Genomic DNA, 23,884 nt, shown 5'->3' with positions numbered 1-23,884 from the left:
GCTGGACTCATGCCAAGATCAGGCCCAGCCTATACATGACAAGCGACAGGTGTGACAGACATGACCATGTAGGGATAAACAAAAATAGGCAGAACAGAATGTCCTAAATGCAATCACAGTACAGGCACATACAGTACTGAACATAATGACATATAACAGCTCTAAACACAAAACAGAGCTATACATTCTTTCACTGTGCTCTGTTTAGATGCAGTAGGCGTTATTTTAAGACCTATGTGCTGCACTTTGTAGGGAGAAGGGAGCTATTTGAGATCCTGCCTCAAACAGTTTGCGGCAGTGTTGTGTCACCTGACTGGAATACTGCGCATTGATTCACTGAACGGATTCATTGGGTTCTGCTAAAGAACAGCGCTGATGTTTGACTGATTCTGCTGTAAAACGTGAACTTGCAATGCCTTGACAATGAACAAAAACAGCTTTAGTGACAAAACGTATTTAGGGTCCAGAACGAGCTGTGTGTTAAAAATAACTCGACAATCAGCATGTTTTTTTAAAAGGTTGCATTTTTTTGCAAAAGAACTCTTTATGTGATGACTAAATAAAAGAGGTAAAGGTCTTTCTGCCCACACCCAGCCACTCTATTTAAAATCATCATCAATTATATGTGGAATATAACTGTGCAGGAATAATAGGCTGCTGCACGTTAAAGGAGAATTTCACAAACAGTAGTTTCATTTGTTAACTTATTTATTTTCTGCTGTTCAAAGTGCACATAAACAAACATACATAAGCTGTTTATTTTTTAGGTCTATTTTTTTGTGTTACTGTTAGGCTGTAGGGTGGCCTCCATAGATTCTTATGCCCAAGGACCTCTTGAGACCATGATCTATTGCTGAATTAAACTGATATCTTATGTTCCTGAGAAAAAAACTGAGGCGATAGCACGTGAAGTTAATATGTCAAGAGTCCCTATCATTCATAACATGAATCATAATGGTATATTATGAATGTAATTAGTGTTGTATGTTTTATTTATCTTATTTTAGTTATAATGAGAATAAAAATGTGTATAATTGACTCTTGGAAATGGAATTGAAGCTAATTCCAGAATTTCTGGAATTACACTGTGCTATGTATATTTAAAGTCCTCTAATATGAAAGTCTCGCTCATTTATGATTATTACTTTTGGTTTTCAGTCAATAAGTGTCAGTTTTTGAACTCCTTAAAATCAGTATTGGTGACAGTATTTAATTTGTCAACTACAAATGCCACACAAGTTCTAGAGGAATGAGACAACTCCATAAAGAACTTTTGAGGTTTGAGTTCTACAACACTAAGACAGTGTGAATTCTGTCCCTCTCTTGCCCATCCACTCTGTAGACGAACACGAAATTTCAGTGTATCTCATCTGAATGCCACCCCCAGTGCCTTGCAGCCAACGTTGGCGTTACATTCATATGCCTACAGCTGTGGTGTTGATAAGCATCCTGTGAGAAATGCTGCCTGAACCGGCTTTCAAATCACGCTGTCGACTTCTGCGCCCATGCCATGTAGGGGATGCAATGGCTACTGCTGCGCATAACTTGTTTTCCATTGTCTCTTCTAGTCTGTGTAAAGGGAGGACGCTTTACGCAGTAATAAGAGACGCTAAAGTCATCCTCGACGTCAACAAGACCAGACAAATCGCGCAGGAGATGGTGAAGGTATGGCTCCACTCCTTCCATATCTACCGTGGTTAAGGCCCTTATAAAAACCTGATTTTCCCCATGTTTCTCATATTCATCCTTCTGCAATATCTCTTGATTTATCTCTTCTGATATTGCAGGCATTTGTGAGTGGTTTTGTTCATGCTGGGAAAAAGCAGCTCAAGTCATTTACTGTGGAGGTTTTATCGATTTGTGATGAGAAAGTAGCATAATCTGCTGTATCTACTGAAAACGTGGAGCGACTCTGATACATTTGGAACATTTTGTGTGTGTTTGTTTGTGTGCAGGGCATGGGCTACCTGCATGCCAAAGGAATCCTTCACAAGGACATGAAATCTAAGAACGTCTTCTACGACAATGGCAAAGTGGTCATCACTGATTTTGGACTCTTCACCCTATCTGGTGTCTTACAAGCAGGCAGGTATGTTGAACGTGGACATTTTTCTTTAGCATCTGGATTAGATCTGATAAATTTGTGAAAGCCTGTTTCTGCAGCTTGAAAAATGGCCATGTAGTATAAAGGCCATATTTAATAATGAGAGTATGTCATAATTATGACTTAGTATGTCATAACAATGAGAAGGTTTCTCATAATTATGGCTTAAGGTCTCATAATAATGAATGACTATGAATTATTATGAGATACTAAGTCATAGTCTTAATCACTTACTATGTTGTAATTATCATGTAATATTAAGTCATAATTATGATGTAGTAAGTCATAATTGTGAGATACTAAGTCAAAATCATGAGAAACCTTCTCCATATCATGAGATATCACCATCATCATAATATAGCAAGTCATAATTATGAGACAGGATCTCATTATGACATAGCAAGTCATAATTATGAGATTCCAAATCATAATTATGAGATAGAATGTCATTATTATGAGATAGCAAGTCAAACTTATGAGATTATAAATCATAATTATGACATGGCAGCTCATTATTATGAAAGAGGCTAAGTAGTAATTATGAGACAGGATCTCATTGTTATGAGATAGCAAGTCATAAATATGAGATACCAAGTCATAATTACAAGATAGAATCTCATTATTATGAGACATAGTAACATAGTAAGTGATTGTCATGTAATAGTAAGTCATCATTATGATATAGCAAGTCATAATTGAGATACTAAGTCAAAATCATGAGAAACTTTCTCCACATTATGAGATCTTATCAATACAATATAGCAAGTCATAATTATGAGACAGGATCTCATTATTATGACATAGCAAGTCATAATTATGAGACACTAAGTCATAACTGTGAGATAGAATTGCATTATTATGAGAGAGCCTAATCTCATACTTATGAGATTATAAATCATAATTATGACATGGCAGCTCATTATTATGAGATAGGAAGTCATAATTATGAGATACTAATTAGCAATTATGAGATACTAAGGCATAATTAAGAGTTATTGTCTCATTGTTATGAGATAACAAACATTCTGTGTCATAATTTTAAGATAACAGGTCATAATTCTAGAAAACTTTCTCATTGTTATGACTTATGGCTATTTTTATTGCCAGAATTGGGCTTCCATACAAATTACGTTTCTACTGTAAAAAATAAAAGATAACACTTTTTTGGACACATTCTCACACGCTGGGCTAAATACACACACAGCTGAGCTCTTTTATGAGTTAATGAGAACAGTTCTGGCTGTCATATTTATCTATTAATTTGTTTATTCCAATTAATTTTGTTGCTGAGGTTCATTAAAACTGTTAATAAGATAGATACGGATATAAAGCACGGTCATTTTTATGATATGATATGTCTGGTCTTCTACATTCACAGCAGTTGAACGTAGGAGATGAAATAGGCCATGACTGTATAAACTCCTAAAGCAGGACCCTCACATACACAACATCACTGATAGACAATGACTTTGTAACCTTAATTTTTTAGGTTAAGTTTTTACACTATTTGAAAATGCTGACTGCCCTTTACATTGGTAAACATTTAATTTCCATGACAAATGAACAAACAGAAACAATCAAAAATTACTTTAAATAGAATGTTGTTACCTTAATATACATTAAAGGGCATAGAACCGATGATTAATGCTGTTTATCATGTTTTGTAATATTCTGTAGTGCAGCTTTGCATCCCTTAGTCTCATTAGTTTGACAGAATTCTTGATTTTGTTTCCTTTTAGTGTTCTCATCCATCATTGGTCTCTAACTACAATACCCAACGTGCATTAAGCATATACGTCATGCAGTCATTGACACCCTCCCCCACTGAGATAAAGAAACACAGCATAGTCTCTGATGTAGACATTATATTCAGCTTTCTATTAGTAAAAACACACTTTAAAAACAGCCGATCCTCAAGTATCCACCCTGAAGTGCTTGTATTTTTTCTAAAGTTCCCTCCCACCTTCAAAATACATCATCAGAATTTTTTTCTAGCCTTTCAACCAGAAAATATTGTGGAGGAGACTATTCTGGCATTGCTCTAGGAGGCATGTAGACATGTTGACCACAGATGTAATGGTTAAATTTCTCATTTTGGGTCGGATTGCCCCTTTAAAATTATGAACTTATGAAATTACCCTTTCATGTTCAACGATTAGCTATTTCTGAACACTTCAGTAACCCTAGTGTGGCATTCTTACAATGTGAAGGGGAGCAAAACGTCCAGCCGATCATACCACATATAAGACAGGGTCATTTAAAGCTCCTCATGATGATTTATCTAACCGCTTATTAAGATCTAAAGCCTGTGATTAAGAGTCTGGGGCACTTCTAGCCTGCCATGCAAATGCAATTTCACATCTCCTGCTGTGATTCCAGTCTAACTTGCATCTGCTACAGAGAGCAATGACAGAATCCGATGACAGTAGAAGCCGTCCGCGTCCGAAGCTGGGCGGAGATTGTGTGTTTGAGGCAGAAAGGGGAAGTTTGGGGCATGTGCATCACTCTAATAAAGGCCAGGTTTTGTCCCAGTGGGCGGAGGTAAAAGTGGGTGCTGACTGTTTGTTGGCCAAGGAGGCTGGTGCATGCAGTTTTTAACATATCTCCATGCATTTAGACACAAAGAAAAAAATAATTTGGTGCCTCATTGCAATAATATACTGTAATTTAATGTAACAATTTCTGACTTAATTTTTCTAATAGTTGATCCCAAAAAATCACATTTGTCCTACGACCAGCCAAGACATGTTTGGTGCGCGAAGTTTGCTCATTTTGTTTTTCATCTTGTGTGGCTATTGTGGCTAACAAATAATTCCAACAAGACTTAATTGGTGCTGGAACAAGCCAGATCTGGAACCGGCTACTCCCAGTTTGGATCCAGCACTTCATTCATATATTAAATACATTAACGTGACTATCTGTAGGGATGTTTAAAGTCCTAATATTTTCTATATTTGACTCAATATGCAGAACAAAATCTGGAATAGTTAGAAGAGGAATTCCACTGATTTTTCAAAAAGTCTGCATAATTTAAGGGCGTTCAGAATGGTTCACTCTAGAGAAACGTACTGGTCATTATGAACATAATTAGTGTTGTATGTTTTATTTATCTTATTTTTTTAAATCTCATTCCCTGTGTTTTCATTTTTGGAAGTGAGAGTAAAACGTGTATAATTGACTTACAGAATTGGAATTGAGGCTGATTCCAGAATTTCTGTAATTACAGTGGTAGGTATATTCATTGATTCATTGATATTCATAAGTGAGTTGTTTCATATTGTATTGAACAAAGTCCTCTAATATGAAAAGTCTCACTCTTTTGTGATGATTACTTTAATAATTTTCAGTCAATAAGAGTCAAAATTGTTGTTTAATGCCTCTAAAAGCTACATCACAGAAAGTTATCACATTAAATGGTCACAAGTACACTGTATCTGATATATCTGATGAGATGAAGATGGATTGAAAATGCATTTCATGGCAGAAAGGTACATGCCGGGCGTTATAAGGCAAAATAGTCCCAAAAGAATACATATTTTACCAGATTTACCACTATTTTACCATCAACATTACACGTAAAAACTTAAAGACAAGTGTAGGTTCACTGGTCATTTTGGATAGTAAGTAAAATGGCTATGTTTGTGTTGCAGACGCAGCCATTTTATCACAGTTATTATCACTGTAAAGAAAATCTGAGTCAGTAAGTTTCTCTACAGTGAACAATTTCATACCAAACCACTCTGAATGAATCTTAAATTTTCTTGCTTGTGATTTCTGATGCTGTATGACATACTTTTATGACCAGAAGTGGAAAAGAATGTGGGGCACAGGACAAACAGTAGAATATAAATAGAAAACATTCTATACAAAAATTGACAGAAGAACCAAAACTTTATGACCACCCAAAGATGAAATAAGTAACAGTGATTATTAATGTGCATGTCAAGTTCTGGGATACACTGGATGGTAAGCGAACAGTCTGTTCTCGTAGTCACTTGGATATGGGAGAAATCGGCAGGTATGAAGACCAGAGCGACTTTGACCAAGGCTGAATTTATTGCTAGGTGACTGGGTTGGACTTTCTCCAAAACATCAATACATCAAGGCTCATTGATGTGCGAGGGCAGCAAAGGCTATCCCATCTGGTCTGAACTGGCAGAAGGGTCACAGAAATTTTTAATGATGGTTAGAGGAGGGATGTGTACAGGGCTGCGAAGCCACAGACCGGTCAGAGAGCCTATGCTAACCTCTGTCCACTGTCAGAAGTACCCAAAATGGGCTCAGGAGCGTTGGGGCTGGACCTTGGAGAAGGTCACCCGGTCCAACGAGTCCCGTTTTCTTTTACATCACATGGACAGCTGGGTGCATGTGCATCGTTTACCTGGGAAAGTGATGGCACCAGGAAGTACTGTGAGAAGAAGACAAGCCAGTGGATGTAGAACCATCTACCTAAACGTTGTGGACCAGGTTCACCCTTTCATGGCAATGGTATTCCCTGATAGGCCTCTTTCAGCAGGATAATGCTTCCTGCCACACTGCACACATTTTGCGGGAAGAGTGCAAGGTGTTGTCCTGGCCTCCAAATTCCCTGGATTGCAATCCGATCCAGCAGGGATGTGCTTGAACAACAAGTCCGTCCACAGCTGCTCCACCTCACAACATAAGACCTCTGAACAGTCACTGAGGCTGCATTGTGTGATGTCCTCACTGAGTGCTCTGGGCCTAAGCTGTTTTACTGCTCCCCCACACCTTAACCACTGCACAACGTCCCACCAGGCTGCATTCAGATAAGTCAGCAGCAGCATGGAGTGTAGCGGTTAGTTGGGATTTGCATTTTGCTGTATAAGATTCATTTCTCGCTCCTGTTCCACTGCATCCCTCTCCGTCTCCACCAACGCACACATGAAAGAGTCTTTTCTTCCTCCACCATGGCCCATGCCGTGATCCAGGAACGTGCCGATCCTTTAAAGAGGTTTTGATGTGTGTGTTTTCTTGCCTGTGGCGTCCCGTGGAAAGGAAACATCCTACTCCCCGAGGCTTTAAATAAAAAACATTGAAAGAAAGATTACGGACTCATCTAAGTCGGGAAAACCTCTGATTCATCTCTTGTGTTCTGCAGCCAGCTTTCATTTAAGTTACCTTTGGCCATGTTTGATAAATAAAAGTGTATCTCTTTATGCCTGTGATAAAGCCTATCTGTCGCAATTTGTTGCTTTGAGCTTTCAGTCAATGGTCAGGGAGAATGTTCACTTCCCAGTGACATACACCTTAGTTACCCTGTGGGCTTTTAGTAACGTTTCTTGTCATCTCCTTTACAAAAACTGAAGATATAAAGCTTTTTGTTGGGAATAAAACCACAGCACACGCACTTCATTCCCATTTTGTGATGTCAGCACTCTAACCTTTCAGATGTTTAAGCTCTTTTTGGTCAAAAAGAGTTTTGATATGTACTTTTAACAATAGTTTGGGGGGAAAACCTCTAAATCACTATGTAGGCAACACATATTATTGATTTTCTAAGTGAAAATAAGTTAATCCACTAGAGGCAATAAACAGTTTTTTTTTTTCCACAGTTTTAGTGCCCAAATTGAGCAGGACACAAGTCAAGCTCAGACCCCAGTCTCAAATCACCAGCTGTTATCAGCTGATCTCAATTAGCTGATGGCTCAGCAGATCACCTCCTTCATATACGATTGGCTAAATTTGTTAGGGCGCTTATTTAAGCTGCTTAAGCTGCTTTAACAGAGCCATATCACCAAATATAACCTACTGCAAATAGAAGCAAAATATTTTATTTGACGAAGTGGTCCTGACTAAATTTCTATTTCTTTGCTGAGTTAAAAAAAAAAAAAACATAAAATGTTTTTGAAAATGCGAGTAGTAATTGTGCATTAAAATGTATAGGAGTGTATTCTTTCTAGAGCAGTGGTCACCAACCCTGCTGCTGGACATCTAATTTCCTGCAGAGCTTAGTTCCAAGCTGCATCTAACATGCTGCTTCTACACAGAGAATCTGCAAGGACTTGCAACATATAAGAGAAGAGCTCTATCATGGCTCAATCTAGTTAAATAACTAAATTTAACTTTGTTTGAAATCGTTAGGGCAAGTCCAGACCTTAAGGATATGTGCTGAAATGCACCATTCTACAGAAAGTTAACAAGAATTGTGGAATTGTTCACGGTGGTGGTGATGGGAACCAGACATCTGAAGAATTGAATGCCTCTAAAAACTCACTCACAGAAGGTTATTAATGAATGGTTATGAAAATGCTGCCTGATGCCTGAAACATTGTTTTGAAATTAGGTTTTGGCCTAAAATTTACACGTTACTTATATAAGAACTTCTATATTCTAGCCAAAGAAATACATAAGGAGCCCTGTGAGGGAAAATACCCAAGAAAACTTATAATTTCACAATTATCAACATTACATATAGAAACTCAGACACGTGTAGGTTCACTAGTGATTTTGGACAGTAAATAAAATGACTATATTTGTGCTATAGACACTGTGACCTCTGGTTCCTATCACCACCACTGTAAAGAAATCAGTTTCTCTACAATGGACCATTTCACATCAAACCACTCTGAATGACTTTGTCCACGTCTTGGACATTTTGGGAAATCAGTGGGATTTCTCTTTATGTGCTCCTTTTCTGTCGCTCATGATTGCCCAGTGAATCTCAGCAGTGATGAAGCCACAAGCAGGCTCTATAGAAAAGTTCTGTAAGGTATATATTGACCCTGATTGATAGGTAGCGTTTTTCTCATAAATAAAGGAATAAAAACAACCACCTTCAGGGGTTTCGTCAGTTGTATGTTGTACGTATGTTTGCATGTTATACATTTACTTTGCATACAACAGTTTGATGTTGCTCCTGTCAGTGCACTTCGGTGTCAATCCATACCTTATAGAGTTTTCTTTCCTAGCCTACTTGTGGCTTCATTATTGCTGATAATCAGTGGAGAGGTGGGAGGGGATACATGGAGAAGTAATAGACATTGGCACGGTTGATGATGTTGCTGTTATTTTGGAGCTTTGCCCGTTTGTGTTTGTGTGTCTCATCTCTCTTTGAAAATGTTTTCTTTGGCAGCGAAGTCGGTAAATCAACATCCTCGATGGAGAGATATGACAAACGCTCGCTCTCATTGTCTCGTCTGATTATGAGCCTGATTCCGTACCAGTGTGTTTGTGTGCGGCGACAGCAATTACCAGGAAAGGGGCTGCGGTTACGCAGTCTCTAGATTGTGTTGCCACTATTTGTTGATCAAGCTTTTGGGATCCGTTTAGTGGTGCAGTGCCGCTCGACCTGCTCCAATTAACGTCCCCGCTGCAGTCTGCATTACTGTTAGGAGATGTATGAGGGAAGGGAGGCCAAGTGGGAATTGAAAATTTATCGGCCCAAGCACGAGCAAGCATGTTCTGGCGTAGTTACAAATAATGAAATCTGGTTGGCCGAAGCTAGAGGCTCGGTAATAGGGTTTAGCATTTAGCTTGATGTTTCATAAGAAGATGCAATTATTCTGACTCAGTATAGGAGGGATGGGATGTGAGTGAAGCAGTTGGCGCTGACTGAACACTGCCTGTCAAAAGTTTGGGAACACCTAGCTTTTTTTTTAACCTTTTAAATGGACAGGGCCTGCTGGTGGGCCCAAAGTTTGATTACACACTTCAATAACCTAAACATGCATTGGAGTCCCTGTCGTTACTGAATGATAAGCCTTAGTATGTAATAAGCCTGGGATTTTAAGGGGTTAACAAAGTTTTTAATATAAATAGGTTTTCATTGTCACTGTGCAGTAACCAGGGCAGTTTCTCGCTATGCAGTCACTAAGTTGCTGTTTTATTATTATTATTATTATTATTATTATTATTATTTTATTCAAATGATCTGTAATAGTGAGAAAATTCAGCTGTCAAAAGAACTTTTGAGACACAGTGTCTGTGGAAGCCAGTTGATATAGTTTGAGGACAAAGTATGTATACATATATTTAACAAAAATATAACTAAATATAATATCCCTTTTTTCCAGTATTTACTGTGTTCACTCTTTACTTTCATTATAGCTTCCGTTCTTTTTAGGACTCTAAAAACATCTGAACATTTTCCACAACTCCAAAGTTCAGTCTTAGAAGTTGGTTGCGTTCTCTGATTCTCAGAATCCAAATAATCCTAAACACGTTCAGTGATGTTCATAAAACAGTGTCTCAGGCATTAGGCAGTGTATTCATAACCATTTCATGTAATAACTTTCTGTGAGGGAGCTTTTAGGGGCAGTTATTCTCTTCAGACGTCTGGTTCCTATCACCACCACTGCGAAGAATTCTGACTGGATACGTTTCTGAACTGAGCAATTCACATCAACCTACTCTGCATGACTTTGTTTACTTTTTAATGACTTAATTATGAAGATAATTTGAAAAAATGAATTGAAGCCATAATTTATAGTGTTATATGATTATTATTTAGACATTGAAACATGTCAGATGCATTACTGTGAATTCATTCATTTCCATTGGTTGAAACTTTACTTAATTGGAGTAGAGTCACACCAAGGACTACAACCTGCAGATATATATTAATTTAGCACGTCTCCAGTGAGTCAAGCCTATTGTCTGAGTGAACCTGACTGCTTTACAGGGAGGCATATGCAGGTTGGCTGGAAATGTCAGGCTGCTTCAGGCAGCTGGGCTCGTACAGAGGTTCGAACGTTTAGAGAGATTGAGTCATCGTAAATCTGCGTTCCTGAAGGGCTGTGATTACGTCTGCGGCGTGCCGCTGCGCCGTTTACACTCTCCGGGGACAAAACTCTGTCTTCAGCCACTCCCTCCATGCACAGCGTCATTTATGAAAGAAAAAAAGAACAACACGTGAAAGAAAAACACAGTCTGTGTTGCGGAATCTCACACCATTCACTGCAATTTACTTGGTTTGGTATAAATCGGTGTTTTATCAACAGAAGGTTGTTCAGAGTGAAGACTCACACAAACCTCTGAAACATGGGGATTTGAAGTTGTTAGCATCGTTTGAATTCACATCTCTCCTTCTCTCTCTCCCCCCTCACTCTCTCTCTCTCTCTTTCTCCCTTTCTATTTCTTTCTTTTCTCGCTTTCTCTCACATCATTCTCTCTCCCTCTTTCTTCCCGTTTCCTTTCCTTCCTCTTCCTCTCTCATCTCTCTTTCTCTCGGTCCCATCTTTCTCTCTTTGTCTCTTTACACACTCTCTTTTTCTCTTTTTCTATCTCTCTTCTACTTCTACCTCTCTTTTTCTCTCTCTATTTCTCCCTCTGTCTCTTTCTCTGTCCTTTTCTGTTTTTTTCTTGCTTCCCCATCATTCTCTCTCTCTCTCCCTCCCTGTTACCTTTTCTCCCTCTCCCGCTCTCATCCCTCTTCCTCTCTGTCCCATCTTTCTCTCCCTCTCTCTTTACACACACACTCTCTCTCTTGTTCTCTCTCTTCCAATCTCCCTCTCTTTCTCTCACTCTCTTTCCTTTTGTCTTTTTGCTCTCTCTCTCCCTTTCTTTTTCTTTTTTTTCTCACTCTCCTTCTTTGTCTTTTTTCTCTCCACTGTATCTCTGTCTCTCTTCTTGTTTTTTCTTCCTCACCCTCTCCTCTTTCTCTCTCTTCCCCCTCCTCAATCCCCTCTCTCTCCCTTTCTCTGTATTTCTATCTCTCTTCTCATTCTCCCTTTCTTTCTCTCACTCTTTTTTCTCTACCTCTTTCTTGTTATTCTCTTGTTCTTTCTTTTTCTCTCTCCCTTTCCTTCTCTTTCACTTTCTTTTCTCAATCTCCCTCTCTTTCACTTTCTCTCCCTCTTTCTTTCTCTTTTTCTTGTTTCTTTTTCTTTCTCAACCTCTCTTTCATCTTTCTTTCTGTAACCTTTACTTCCTCTCTCTCTCTCTCTCCTCATTCCACTTCGCTTTCTCTTTGTCCGCTTTTTCTCTTCTCCCTCTCCCTCTCTCATTCTCTCACCCTCTCTTTCTCTCTTCTTTTTGTTCTCTTGCTCTTTCGATCTCTCTCTCTGTCTCCCTCCAATTCTTTCTTATATTCTCTACCTCTTTCCTTTTGCTCTGTCTTGCTCTTTCTTTTTCTCTCTCCCTTTCTTTCTCTTTGCTTTCTTTTCTCGATCTCCCTTTTCTGTTTTCTCTCCCTTCTCTCTCTCCTCTTTCTTTTTGTTTCCCTTTCTTCCTCACCCTCTCTTTCATCTTTCTTCCTGTTTCCTTTTCTTCCACTCCCTCTCTCCTCTTTCTCTCTCTTCTCACTTCCCTTCTCTTTATTTTTGTCTGTTTTTCCCTCTTCTCCCTCTCCCTCTCTCATTCTGTCACTCTCTTTTTTTCTACTTTTGCTCTCGTGCTCTTTCTCTCTCCTTCCATCTCTGTCTCTCTTTCTCGCTCCCTCTCTTTCTCTCCCCTTTTTCTCTGCCCCCCCCCCTCTCTCTCTCTCTCTCTCTCTCTCTCTCTGCAGTAGGAGAGAGGATAGGTTGAGGATTCCCAGTGGCTGGCTGTGTCACCTCGCCCCTGAGATTATCCGTCAGCTCTCTCCAGAGACAGCGGAGGACCAGCTCCCCTTCTCCAAACAGTCTGACGTCTTTGCCTTCGGGTGGGTCTCCCTACTAAAGCATCCTCATTCTATTCACCACCCGCTCACACCAGTTTTCCATTTTGCTTTCAGGAGGTGTAGAGAATCTTATTGTAGAAAGTGGGGGTGATGCAATGCACCCAAGTCATTTTTTTCCAGTTCTGTTGTTCTTGGAAGTCAGATGTTTTCGAGTCAGTAACCCTGACTTTCTATCTAAATGCATAACAGTGCTTCTACTTGAAAAAACATGCATGCCTGCAGCAACCTTAAGTTTGTATAGCAAAACATGGACTTTGATAGGCCAATAATGTACAGATGAGTGACAAATTAAAGGAAAAAGCCTGAATTGCAGATGCATCCAGACAGGTGTACTGCACGATACAATTGCATTAAACGATTAACATCCTATTATGCTCTGTGGCATGTATAAAAATGCTGAGCAGGCCCAGTTGACCTTTATTTTGAATTAAGATGGCATAGAGAAAAGATCCAAGTGACTTTGGATGGCAGAAGCTTCAGTCACAAAGTGATTACAGTTCCATCTACATTTAAATAGGTCTGGACATTGTGGTTTAAAGCACACATTCAGTGACCGTCATTAGTGCAATAGGGAAAAACAGAAGAGCAGCTCTTCTTTAGGTGACTGAGAATGTCAATGCAGGTCATGACCAGACTGCATCAACAACAACAGTCTGTCCACAGCTACACAGAGAGGGATATTATCGTAGGGCTACAGTGCATTGCATTGCAGATGGATCATCCTTCACCATAGTCTCCACAAGTGAGAGAGTGCATGTGCAACGTATACCAAAAGAACAGCACAGGCCTAAATTCTTGACCGCTACAGTGGCTGTAGATGGCTCTGTAATACTGTAGGGGGCATGGTTTGGGTCCACTTGTCCCCTTAGATGGGTCATTGCAAGCCAATACAAAGTTATTCTAACTAATCACCTTCATCCTCTGAAGAAACATTTGTATCCTGGGTGGGACAAATTCCATCATAACAGTGAGGGGTCACTGAATGGCTTGATGAATATGAAAATGATGTAGATCATATGTCATGACACACAGTCACCAGATCTCAACCCAATTATCACCTATTGGAGACTTTGATTGGAAATGTTGGACAGCTCTCTCCACTACCATCAACAAAAGACTATTTTAAAGAATATTGTTTGGGAGAACTGTGCTCCATCCCTCCAATACAGTTCCAGAGACTCGTAGAGTCTATGCCAAGGTGCAAGCTGTTCTGGTACGTCGTGGTGGCCCGACACCTTACTAAGACAGCTTGGTTTCGCCTTTAGTTTGTCGCCCATCTGTAGACCCTCCCAGTCCCACCAGGATCATCCCTTTAGTGGTTGTTGCGAGAAGCAAAAAAACAAGCAACAGATAACACACTCAAGATGAGCTTTTAATAATTTATATTGAAATAGTATAATTTAACCTTTATTCAACATAAGCATTATATTTCTACAGTCAGTATGAGGAAAAGAAGTCAAATAAAGTGCTCTCCCGTTTAATTTTGGTAGAATATTAAGTAGCGTTGTGCATTTAAACTAGACCTGGGTGAAGCATTAGCATGGTATTTTCTTGTTTACAAAGTGGGATTACTGATTATAGATTGTCTATTATAGCCTAGCTTCTTCAACGCAACAATAAACCCAGTGCAGTTGGCCATACAAGTACACAAAATATTAAGTTAGTTATGTTTCAAGGCTGGAAAAGTGACAGTCAGTTGTCCATAACAGTGTTGCATGGCATAAAAAACAGTTTCCACCCTGCTTTCATGTAAAATTGATTTGCCTTGTCTTCAGCTTTGGCAAATGTAATCATCTCTCATCATTGTCCATGGCTTTCTGGCATATTGCTCAAAAGATGAATGCTTTTGATAATTGTGAAAGCACTTACATACTTTACAATTATCAAAAGCAATTATCAAAAACCTTTTCTACATTAAATAATGCGATGATGGGACAAAATTGTGAGGCCTTGCAAATATTGCAAGGTTTAGTTGAATTTGCATGAGTTTGTGATTGCAAATTCCTGGAGAGGCCGTCTTCTTCTCATAACACACTCTCAGAACAGAAAACAACAAATATGTAGTAAAAAGTAATATGAAGTAAAAAAATTATGCAAAGGGAATTTACCATTTCCACTGTGACACCAGTGTTTATGTCAGTGAACACAGGCAACCCAGAAACTTGGGATCTCACTTTCCAGCTTGGAGTCTCAGTCCTTGAGGTGACCATGCAGTTGCGAGTTGCATGCAGAAAGAATTGCAACATAAATGTATGCAACACTTTTTCCCTACAGCTACACAACCCAGACAGAGACAGAAAAGAGAAACCAGAGCTGAAAAGCATTCTTGTTGCTTGTTTTGTTGGCACAATTTCAGTTTTATTAAGAACTCTCAGCATGTCTTCAACCCTAAGTCTGTTGTGTTCTCTAAAGTTTGCTACACTTATCTATACAAACATCATCTGTTTAGTAAAGATCTCATTTAGAATACTGAACCATCTCTCTGTTCCCATAGTGGCGTCTTTCAGGCTGATGAACAGTTGCCCCAAAGCGGTCAATTAAACGCACAGGGCCAGGGTCAATTTCATCTCAGAACGTTACGTGGTTGGGAAAAACCATCACGGAAGGTCTACGAATGAATTTCGGTTAATGAACTGGAGTTTCATTTCATCCCTGAACTGACTGAACTGACCCTGAGTCTGTCACTCACCATTAATTTGGCTCAATATTACCCCCTTTAAATGAGGGAGGCAGGAGAAGAATGTGGAAACAGGAGGAACTGCAACACATTGCAGATACTTTGTATTAAGGGTCTTTCTCCAAGGCAGTGCTTGGGAGCTGAATTTAGCTTTTTGTTTTCAGTTTAATTCCCCTTAAAATGTCCCATTGGAGTTGCTAATAGTTCATTAAGACTGCTAGTTCATAGCTTTCATTAGTTGGCTAATTCTATCCTCTAGCTAAAAAAACTTCTCTTGGTGCTTCTAGATTCAAGCTTTCAGCTATCAAATTCTGAATTCTCCAATGTGACGCCATGGATCACTGACATTTTGTAGATGTTGCTCACTTACAGACCAGCTAATATTCTTCTAACATTTTCACTCAAGTCCGTATGTTTTTATGATTTAATGCACAAATATTAACATAATATTTAATTTTTACTTGTCCATTTTCCAACCTTTCTTAGTGCCTTTATTCCAAGGTGTTTATAAAAGTGGCCCTTTAAGACTGATATATGTAAATTACTAATGTTTTGATTGGCTGCCGTATTATGGCTTAAAAAGCAGTCGAGATGGAATTGCATGGAACAAACTGTTAAGTCTGGACTGAAATCTTTAGGGACAAAAAGCACAACATTTAATTGTTTTCTGACATCTTCTACTCCAATAGCTCTGCTACATCGGTCTGCAGTAACAACACTCCTTATCACTAGCATGAATGAGTGAGTTGCTATAGGCTGAATGTCAGTTCGTATTTCAATGACCTAATGATTGTGAAATCACAACCATCATGAATTTAAACTGGCCTGTTTTTGTAGCTCAGTTTTCATGTATGGACTAGGAAGTGAACAAAACAACCTTGAGCAATGTTTACATCAACTCTTTCAAAAAAAAGCAAAGGAAATTTTCCCTGATATGGGCCCTTGATCTTGAGTTAACACTGTTGGACTGCTGGTCTGTCCAGAGGTGGCATTTGTGGGTGTGTATGTGTGGCCTGCCCTGCTCGCTGCACTGTGTGGGTGCACTGGCGGATGAATAAAGGATGGAGGGATGGATGGGTGGCCGGAGAGGCGCGGGGATGCTGCTCTGCTGCCTCCTAACACAATTGCATTCTCAGCTGTTGCCTCCATATGGAGGATCTGTGGCTCTGTCACTCTATGGCAGCCGAACGGAGGCTCGTGTAAGCTCCCCAGCTGGTCAGAGCAAAGTGACGTTACCTAGAGGTGACCCTACAGCGCTGTTCGCTTTTTTCCACCTCTCTTCTTCCTGTCTATTTTATAACCGCGCTGTGTTTATCTACGTAAATGTCAGTCAGAGTTGGTGAGGGCATCCTCTTGAGTCAAACTCCCACACTAAGGGCTGGAAAATACGTGATTTTTTTACATGTAAATGTTACATGAACTGTGGTAGGATGGAAACTTGGATTCTTAAAATGTTTTTAATGCAAATAGGTTAACATATTAAAGACTAAGCAGGTTCATTTGAAGGGAAACAGTATCACGTGTAAATATTTGTGTCAGTATTTTTTGTGTCAGTGCTACCTTGGGAAAGATGCCAAAGGCTGCACATTCTATCCCCCTTAGGGATCTTGAAAGTAACTGATTCACAGATGCATTGCGATTCTCTCTTGACTCTCTTGATAGACTCTGAATTGATTCACAAAATGTCATACAAAATAAGAATTATGCTTATATTAGAGTGACATACGACCTGAGGAAAATTTATGAATTATGGAAATATAATACTTAATGCTTTTTCACAGGCGTCTATAGATGGAAAACACTTGGAACACTTGGAATTCATTGATTATCTCAAGCATGTGTGGCAGTTAGGGACTGCACAACTTCAAATGTTTTAAAGTCGACAGCTGTGTGATGAAAGTCGTCAGTGTCAGCTAATCGCTGATGAACAAAACCACAGGAGAAAGAAATGCTTTTCAACCAGTGACTTTAAAATCCAACTTTCCAAATTCAGCCAAACTCCACAGGTCAGCAGATGCCAAACTCCACAGGTCTGCAGACATGCCCTTTCCAATGAGCCCTGGACCGCATTACTAGCCTTCATGGAACAGGAGATACACACCCTGGAGTCTCGCAAATTTGTATCCAACTTAGGCGCACCCTAGGTAGCCTTGCCAAGACGCTCAAGTGTGGTGGAGGTCTGGAGAGCCAGAGAAATTTAGAGCACCGTAACTTGGTGAAAATAAGAGTACCTGACTTTAAACTTTACGGGATAGGGTGTTTTGCCCCCTCTCCAACAACACTTTTTACTGTAGTCTTCAGGAAACCAGAGATAATGACGTTCAATATCCGATCTTTAAGGCACCGTAGATTGGTGGAAAAATGTTAGAACTAAGCCAAACACCACAGGTCAGTAGAGCATAGACGTGTACTTTCCAACGAGCCCTGGATCACATTGCTAGCCTTCAGGACACCCCTTGATACAGACCTCGAAATCTCCATGCTCCTCACCTGTTGTTTTCTCTGAGGCGTCCAGGTTGTTAATGTCATAATCACATGATCAGCGACTAGTTGACGTCAAGCTTAAAGCATCATCGCCAAGCAGTAAAATTGACAGGTCGACTAGTTTGTGCAACTCCTAGTAGCAGCCTGATGCTTCTTCAGCAGGAGGCAAATTGCTTTTGTTTGCGTCATTTAAAGGGAAGAGCACCAGCTAGCAATTGCGTTTTCAGTAACAACTTTCAGAATGAGATAAAATTGATAATCCCAAATTTTTAATGGCTGAATCGAATCCTGAGATGCCTAGAGATTTCCACCAATCTTTTAATGAACAGTGTAGTTGTCAGTTTCCTCAGGTCAGTTTTCCTCAGTGCAGTTCCTGCTAAAATGCATTTCACAAGGATCAGAATGTTTTCTTTATGGTTGTACATGGTTGTAGCTTTGAACTCTCATCAACGCTTCTATCTTTTTCCTTTTCCAAGCAGCCGTCTCTCTCTGGAACCCCAGGGTACAGGCGAGGAGAGGATTTGTTACTTCAATAACAACACTTGACTTTTTGATTTTTAATTAGGCCTAATTAGTCCTTAAATATGGTGAAGGGAATTTCAGCATGCCCTCACTCTTCAGAAAGCCAACATATTTCACCGAAGTCAAGTGCCCCTTCGGAGTCTTTAATCAATTATTCTGGACAGCCCTTAACCATAACGGCTACACCTACGGTCCAGTGAAGTGGCGTCCCAAGTGCATTATTGATGTCACATATGCATCTATTTTTGAATTTGGAATCGTGAGGGTCTGACATATGTTGCAGCGCTCTATGACCTGAATCTGCTTAAGAGCGTGCTACACTTTATATGCACACCCTGTAATAACTGTCCGCTCTGTGTGTTCCAGCACTATCTGGTATGAGCTGCATGCGCGAGAGTGGCCTTTTAAGAACCAGCCGCCGGAGGTGATCATATGGCAAGTGGGCAGTGGCATGAAACCAAACCTCACTCAGATCGGCATGGGCAAAGAGATATCTGTGAGTATGCATAAAATACACAAACTCTCCTCCGTGACACACTCTACACCAGAGGTGTCAAACTGGGTTCCTTCTGGGTCACAGCTCTAAAGTGATTAATGTTTTCCCTTGTCTAATAGTCTGAATTCGACTCGCAAAAGTGTTACTATTTAGCTGATCAGTTGAATGAGGTTGTTTAATGAGGCATAATGCTGAAATCCTCAGAGCTGTGGCCCAGATGGAGTCCAGTTTATCACTTCTACTCTACCCCATAGCTGAGGCCCAATAAACCTCCAAATCAGCCAATAGAGAAAAAAAAGTTATGACCTGAAAGTCATGAGATAAAGAATCTGAATATCATTTTAGGATGTCATGTGGTCCAGTTTAGTTCAGTATTGAATGAGAGTGAGTCCGAAATGAATTCAAAAAGCAGCAGCGTAATACAGTTAGCTCCATAATTATTGGCACCCTTGGTGGGTAAAATAAAAGCTCATGAAAAAATATAGGTTTTGGCTTTCTTAAAATAAATTTTCTTCGGTTAAACTGAAGAAAATTTAGTTTAAGAAAGCCAAAACCTATATTTTATTGTCACAATTATTGCCACCCCTAGAAATTCTTATGAGCAAAGTGTAACTGAAGCATTTATATCATATAAATTTATATACTTTTTCTAAGTACAAATGAAGAACTGTCTGAAGCTGGTCATAACTTCTTGTTGAATCTGGGTCCTGGCATGAATCTCCAGCTCTGAATAGAAAAAAGTGAGAAAATTCACTACTTTGGTTTCCTTTGAGGCGAGGGCCTGATGCTCTCTGGGTCTATAAATCTGTAGAACTGTAGACATAATATTATAATATGAATAGTTCTGGTTCTAAAATCAGAGCCCCATTCAATGCTGCTCTAAAATACTTGATATGCACAGATTTGACCACACAATTCTGTATTTGAATTCTGTAGTAATGTGGCACATTATTAAAAAACACTGGAATAATCTTTGTTTCTTGGCAGCCATAGCCTACAGTTATTGAACTACATTACATGCCAATTATTGTTATTAAAAATACATCTATAATATTAATTTATAAATAATGAATGAGGAACAAATCAGAAATTCAGATGTCATGCACTATTAGTGAATTTACAAAATACATCTACAAAAAAATATACTAATAGTAATAGTAATAATCTTGGCTGCTAGCATGGTGTGTCTTTAAAAACACCAATAAAAAATACTGAAAACTTTAGGCTTTCGAATGATTTAGTGAACATGAACCCCCTAAATGGCCAAGGCCCACCGGCAGGCCCAAGGTTTTATTACACACTTCTGTAACCTAAGAGTAGCTCAGCCAGTTTGCATTGAAGTCCCTGTAGTTCCTGAATAATAAGGCTTATTATGTAAAATGTCTGGGATTTTAAGACATTAACAAAAAACGATTTTCTTGGTTATGTTTTAAAAATGATGTATAAGTTGTATCTGCAACATTTTTGCTTTTACAATTCAGTTTATGTAAATATCTATAAAGGGCCAGAAGTCATTTACAAACATCTTTACACTAGAATAGAAAATATTAGTCCATAAACAACCGTAATAAACACTTTATAAACTATACACGTATAAACATAATAAACTATCCCTGCTGCCTTGACACCTCTATTAAGGATGCAGGTGTGAGTTAACTGAATTTATTAAAGTTAAGGCAAAAACAAACACTGCAAACAAAATATGGAGCAAATTATGCCATTCAGGACGCTATGACATCACTTTAGATCAGCAAAAGTAACCTGTAAGTCATTATAAATGTAATTTTAGTATATTAATTAGTGATGAATAACTCACTATTTCATGATTACTCGAAGTATCAGCTAATAGATGCCTTATAAACTATTATTATCAAGAAGTGTTACTGAGTTTTCTTCTCACTTTTAGGACATCCTGCTGTTCTGCTGGGCGCACGAGCAGGAGGAGAGACCCAGCTTTTCCAAACTGGTGGAGCTGCTGGAGAAACTCCCCAAACGCAACCGCCGCCTCTCTCATCCCGGACACTTCTGGAAATCAGCTGAGTATGTCAAATGAGCTAAGCTCGCAAAAACATTCAAAATGAAAAGTCCTGGAGATGAGGTTGGCGTTAAATAGGAAGCCGTTGTGGTGCACTGAGGTGCTCTAGTGAGGCACTGGTGAGAAACCTAAACTGAGTTGCTGTTGGCTACTGGATTGTACGCGTACACTGCTGTATACATAAAGCGGTTTCCCTGACACATCGATTAGCTAGCACACCCAGAGCTCATGTTCTTCTGTTGATTATTGTTTGATCATGTACGGGAGGTTTCTTTCTTGGCTTTTCTTCTCTGTTCTTTCTGTTTGTTTTCCTTTAATCTGTTGAATCTGTTTCTGTTATGCCAGCTTATGAATTTCTTTGTGATTAATTTCTCAATGTTATCTTTTGATGAAAATTTCTCTTTTTTTCAATCATATGCCATGTCATTCTGTATTGAGTGCATTTATGATGCATTTTTATGAACAAATGCAACTTGTTTTTATTCTGTGTGAGTTTTGTGTCTGTATTATTATTATTATTATTATTATTATTATTATTTTCTAAGGACATGTAGTCATGGAGTGAATGTATTTATTTTCGGATTTGAGAAATGTACTTCTTGAAGTTGTTTATTTATTTTCTTTCGGTCCAGTCACTGTCATTCTGTCTGTCGTGGATTTCCATGAGTGCATGTTGTCGGCATTCGTGCTGTCCTTGCAGTCGCAAAGCTACTTCTCTTTATTTTAGAAGCCAGAAAAGAATGTGGACGTTCCTCACCCTTCTGCAGAGTACGAAGCCATTCCTTGTACTTTTAGTTGCCTAATTATTTCTGCCTGCGTTCGAATGTTGGCAACGGCCGACTCGCCCACAGTTTTGCTGTAGAAGTTCCGCTTGTAAATGTGGTTAATGACACTTGAATTGTATCATACTTTACTGTGACGAACCTGAGAACTAGCTGGAGTTAATGCTGTTTCTGAGCCCGCGAGGAGACGGAGAGTTAATCAGACTTACGATTTTTTTTTCTTACGGAAAAATACGTACGAATGTTTTGAGAATATTTTAAAAACACAATGTTTGTACATTATCGTATACATGCACTAGCGAGAACATGCCATGTAGTGCACTTCATAATCGCCATCTGTAAATTACACAACACCTATGACTGTTGCATGCAAGTGTTGATTGCGGAAATTTCAAAGGAATTTAATATTTCGTCGTTCGAACCGGTTATGAAGGTGACGTTAGCTACGTATGGCTTAAAAAGAAGTGCTGCAGACCTGCTTTAGCCATCGCAGTGCCATACTCACTGGCTGTAGACAATCTGTTCACTCTATTCACAGCCGCTCTTTATAGCTCATAACCAGTTCCAGTGTCCGAACCGCTTATAGATCTATTGCTGCTGTTTTTTGGGACGTACTCGAGTCTATTTTTGGGATCAGATATTGTTTTGTGGATCATTTATATTTGTACAGCTCACACCTTTAAAATGCATGAGAGGACCCACGAGGGACCTGTCCATGTTAACCGAACCTCAGAACCACATAAAGTATGTAATTTATAGTGTTAAAATCCAATATTATCACACATATACAGATATGTTTAAAAGTCATTGAAAATAACATTGTCAGGCCGCATTAAATTATGTAGTATTATAGATGTCTTAGACAATGATTGTGATATATACTCCATATCATATTCGTTTGGATGAGAAATGTATGGAACCTGATTCCATCCTGAAAAGGAAAATGGGAGGAATTGCAGGAGGAGCTCGTTAACAATCATTTCCATCAGCAGCATCAGTGCCATGGACCCGTAGCTGTAAATTAATTTTCCCTCATCGAGACATTTGGGTGTACGCCAAATCTGTCCCATGATGAATGTATGAATCGTGCCGGGTGTGTCTTTTCTTTTCTTTCTCTCTCTTATTTCTTTCTTTTACATAGTCTTTTGGACTTTGATTATGAATTCATGCTTTTGTTCCATTGTTAACTCTGTGCACATTATTGCTAGTTTTGTTCAACTTTCTCCATGACTGAGTTTCTGTACTGTAGGTTGTAGGTGTACAAATGCTTGTATTTACAGATGCCTTATGGTTCACAGCTTAGTGACTGCTAGACTCATCACAAGCTCTTTCTTTGCACTCATCCTTTATGAAATACGACAATAAAAAATGTTCATTTTGGAATTTTATTATGTTTTTAGTCATTCCTTTTATCCTTCCCTTTCCCCTTTGTTTCCCCATGTTTGCCATTTTTTGTTGAAAGGTACTGATATATTACATTATTTCTACGTTAACAGTCTACTTGTTGTGTAACACCAAAATTGGTCCAGTCTACTTATCGTGTAATATCACAATGGGTTCAGTCCATATGTTGTGTATTATCACAGTTTGTCCAGTCTACGTTTCGTAACATCGTAATTGGTCCAGTCTACTTGTCACATAATATCACGATTGGTCCAGTCTACTCGTCGCATAGTATCACAATAGGTCCAGTCTGCTTGTCCCATAATATCACCTTTGGTTTAGCATACTTGTCGCATAGTATCACACTTGGTCCAATCTGCTTGTCGGATAATATCACAAAGAGGTTCAGTCCATTCGTCACATAACATCAGAATGGGTTCAGTCCTTTTGTTGCATAACATCACAATTGGTCCAGTCTACTTGTCGGATATCACAATTGGTCCAGTCTACTTATCATATAAAATCAGAATTGGTCCAGTCTACTTGTCACATAAAATCACAATTGGTCCAGTCTACTTGTCAGATAATATCACAATTGGTCCAGTGTACTTGTTGGATAATATCACAATTGTTCCAGTCTACATGTTGCATAATATCACAATTGGTCCAGTGTACTTGTTGGATAATATCACAATTGTTCCAGTCTACATGTTGGATAATATCACAATTGGTCCAGTCTGCTTGTCACATTAAATCACAATTGGTCCAGTCTACTTGTCAGAT

General features: G+C 39.1%; 1 protein-coding gene across 2 annotated transcripts in view; it reads left to right on the top strand.

The window, feature by feature from the left end:
* The window catches only part of ksr2 (kinase suppressor of ras 2), a 164,920-nt gene that overhangs the window by 131,482 nt on the left and 9,554 nt on the right, over window positions 1-23,884 (top strand). The window contains exons 17-21 of one of the 2 annotated variants that reach the window (XM_036598989.1): window positions 1,569-1,665; window positions 1,956-2,089; window positions 12,570-12,704; window positions 18,772-18,901; window positions 20,808-20,941. In XM_036598989.1, the coding sequence (XP_036454882.1) occupies window positions 1,569-1,665; window positions 1,956-2,089; window positions 12,570-12,704; window positions 18,772-18,901; window positions 20,808-20,941 (630 nt within the window). Of the gene's footprint in view, window positions 1-1,568; window positions 1,666-1,955; window positions 2,090-12,569; window positions 12,705-18,771; window positions 18,902-20,807; window positions 22,513-23,884 lie in introns of those variants that run through there. The other variant, XM_036598988.1, reaches the window with a different exon arrangement.

This window comes from Colossoma macropomum, unplaced genomic scaffold, assembly GCF_904425465.1.
Source record: "Colossoma macropomum unplaced genomic scaffold, Colossoma_macropomum, whole genome shotgun sequence".
In the NCBI taxonomy this organism is placed as follows: Eukaryota; Metazoa; Chordata; class Actinopteri; order Characiformes; family Serrasalmidae; genus Colossoma; species Colossoma macropomum.
The sequence above is the reverse complement of the archived record's forward strand: the minus strand, read 5'-3'. Positions and strand labels throughout refer to the sequence as shown.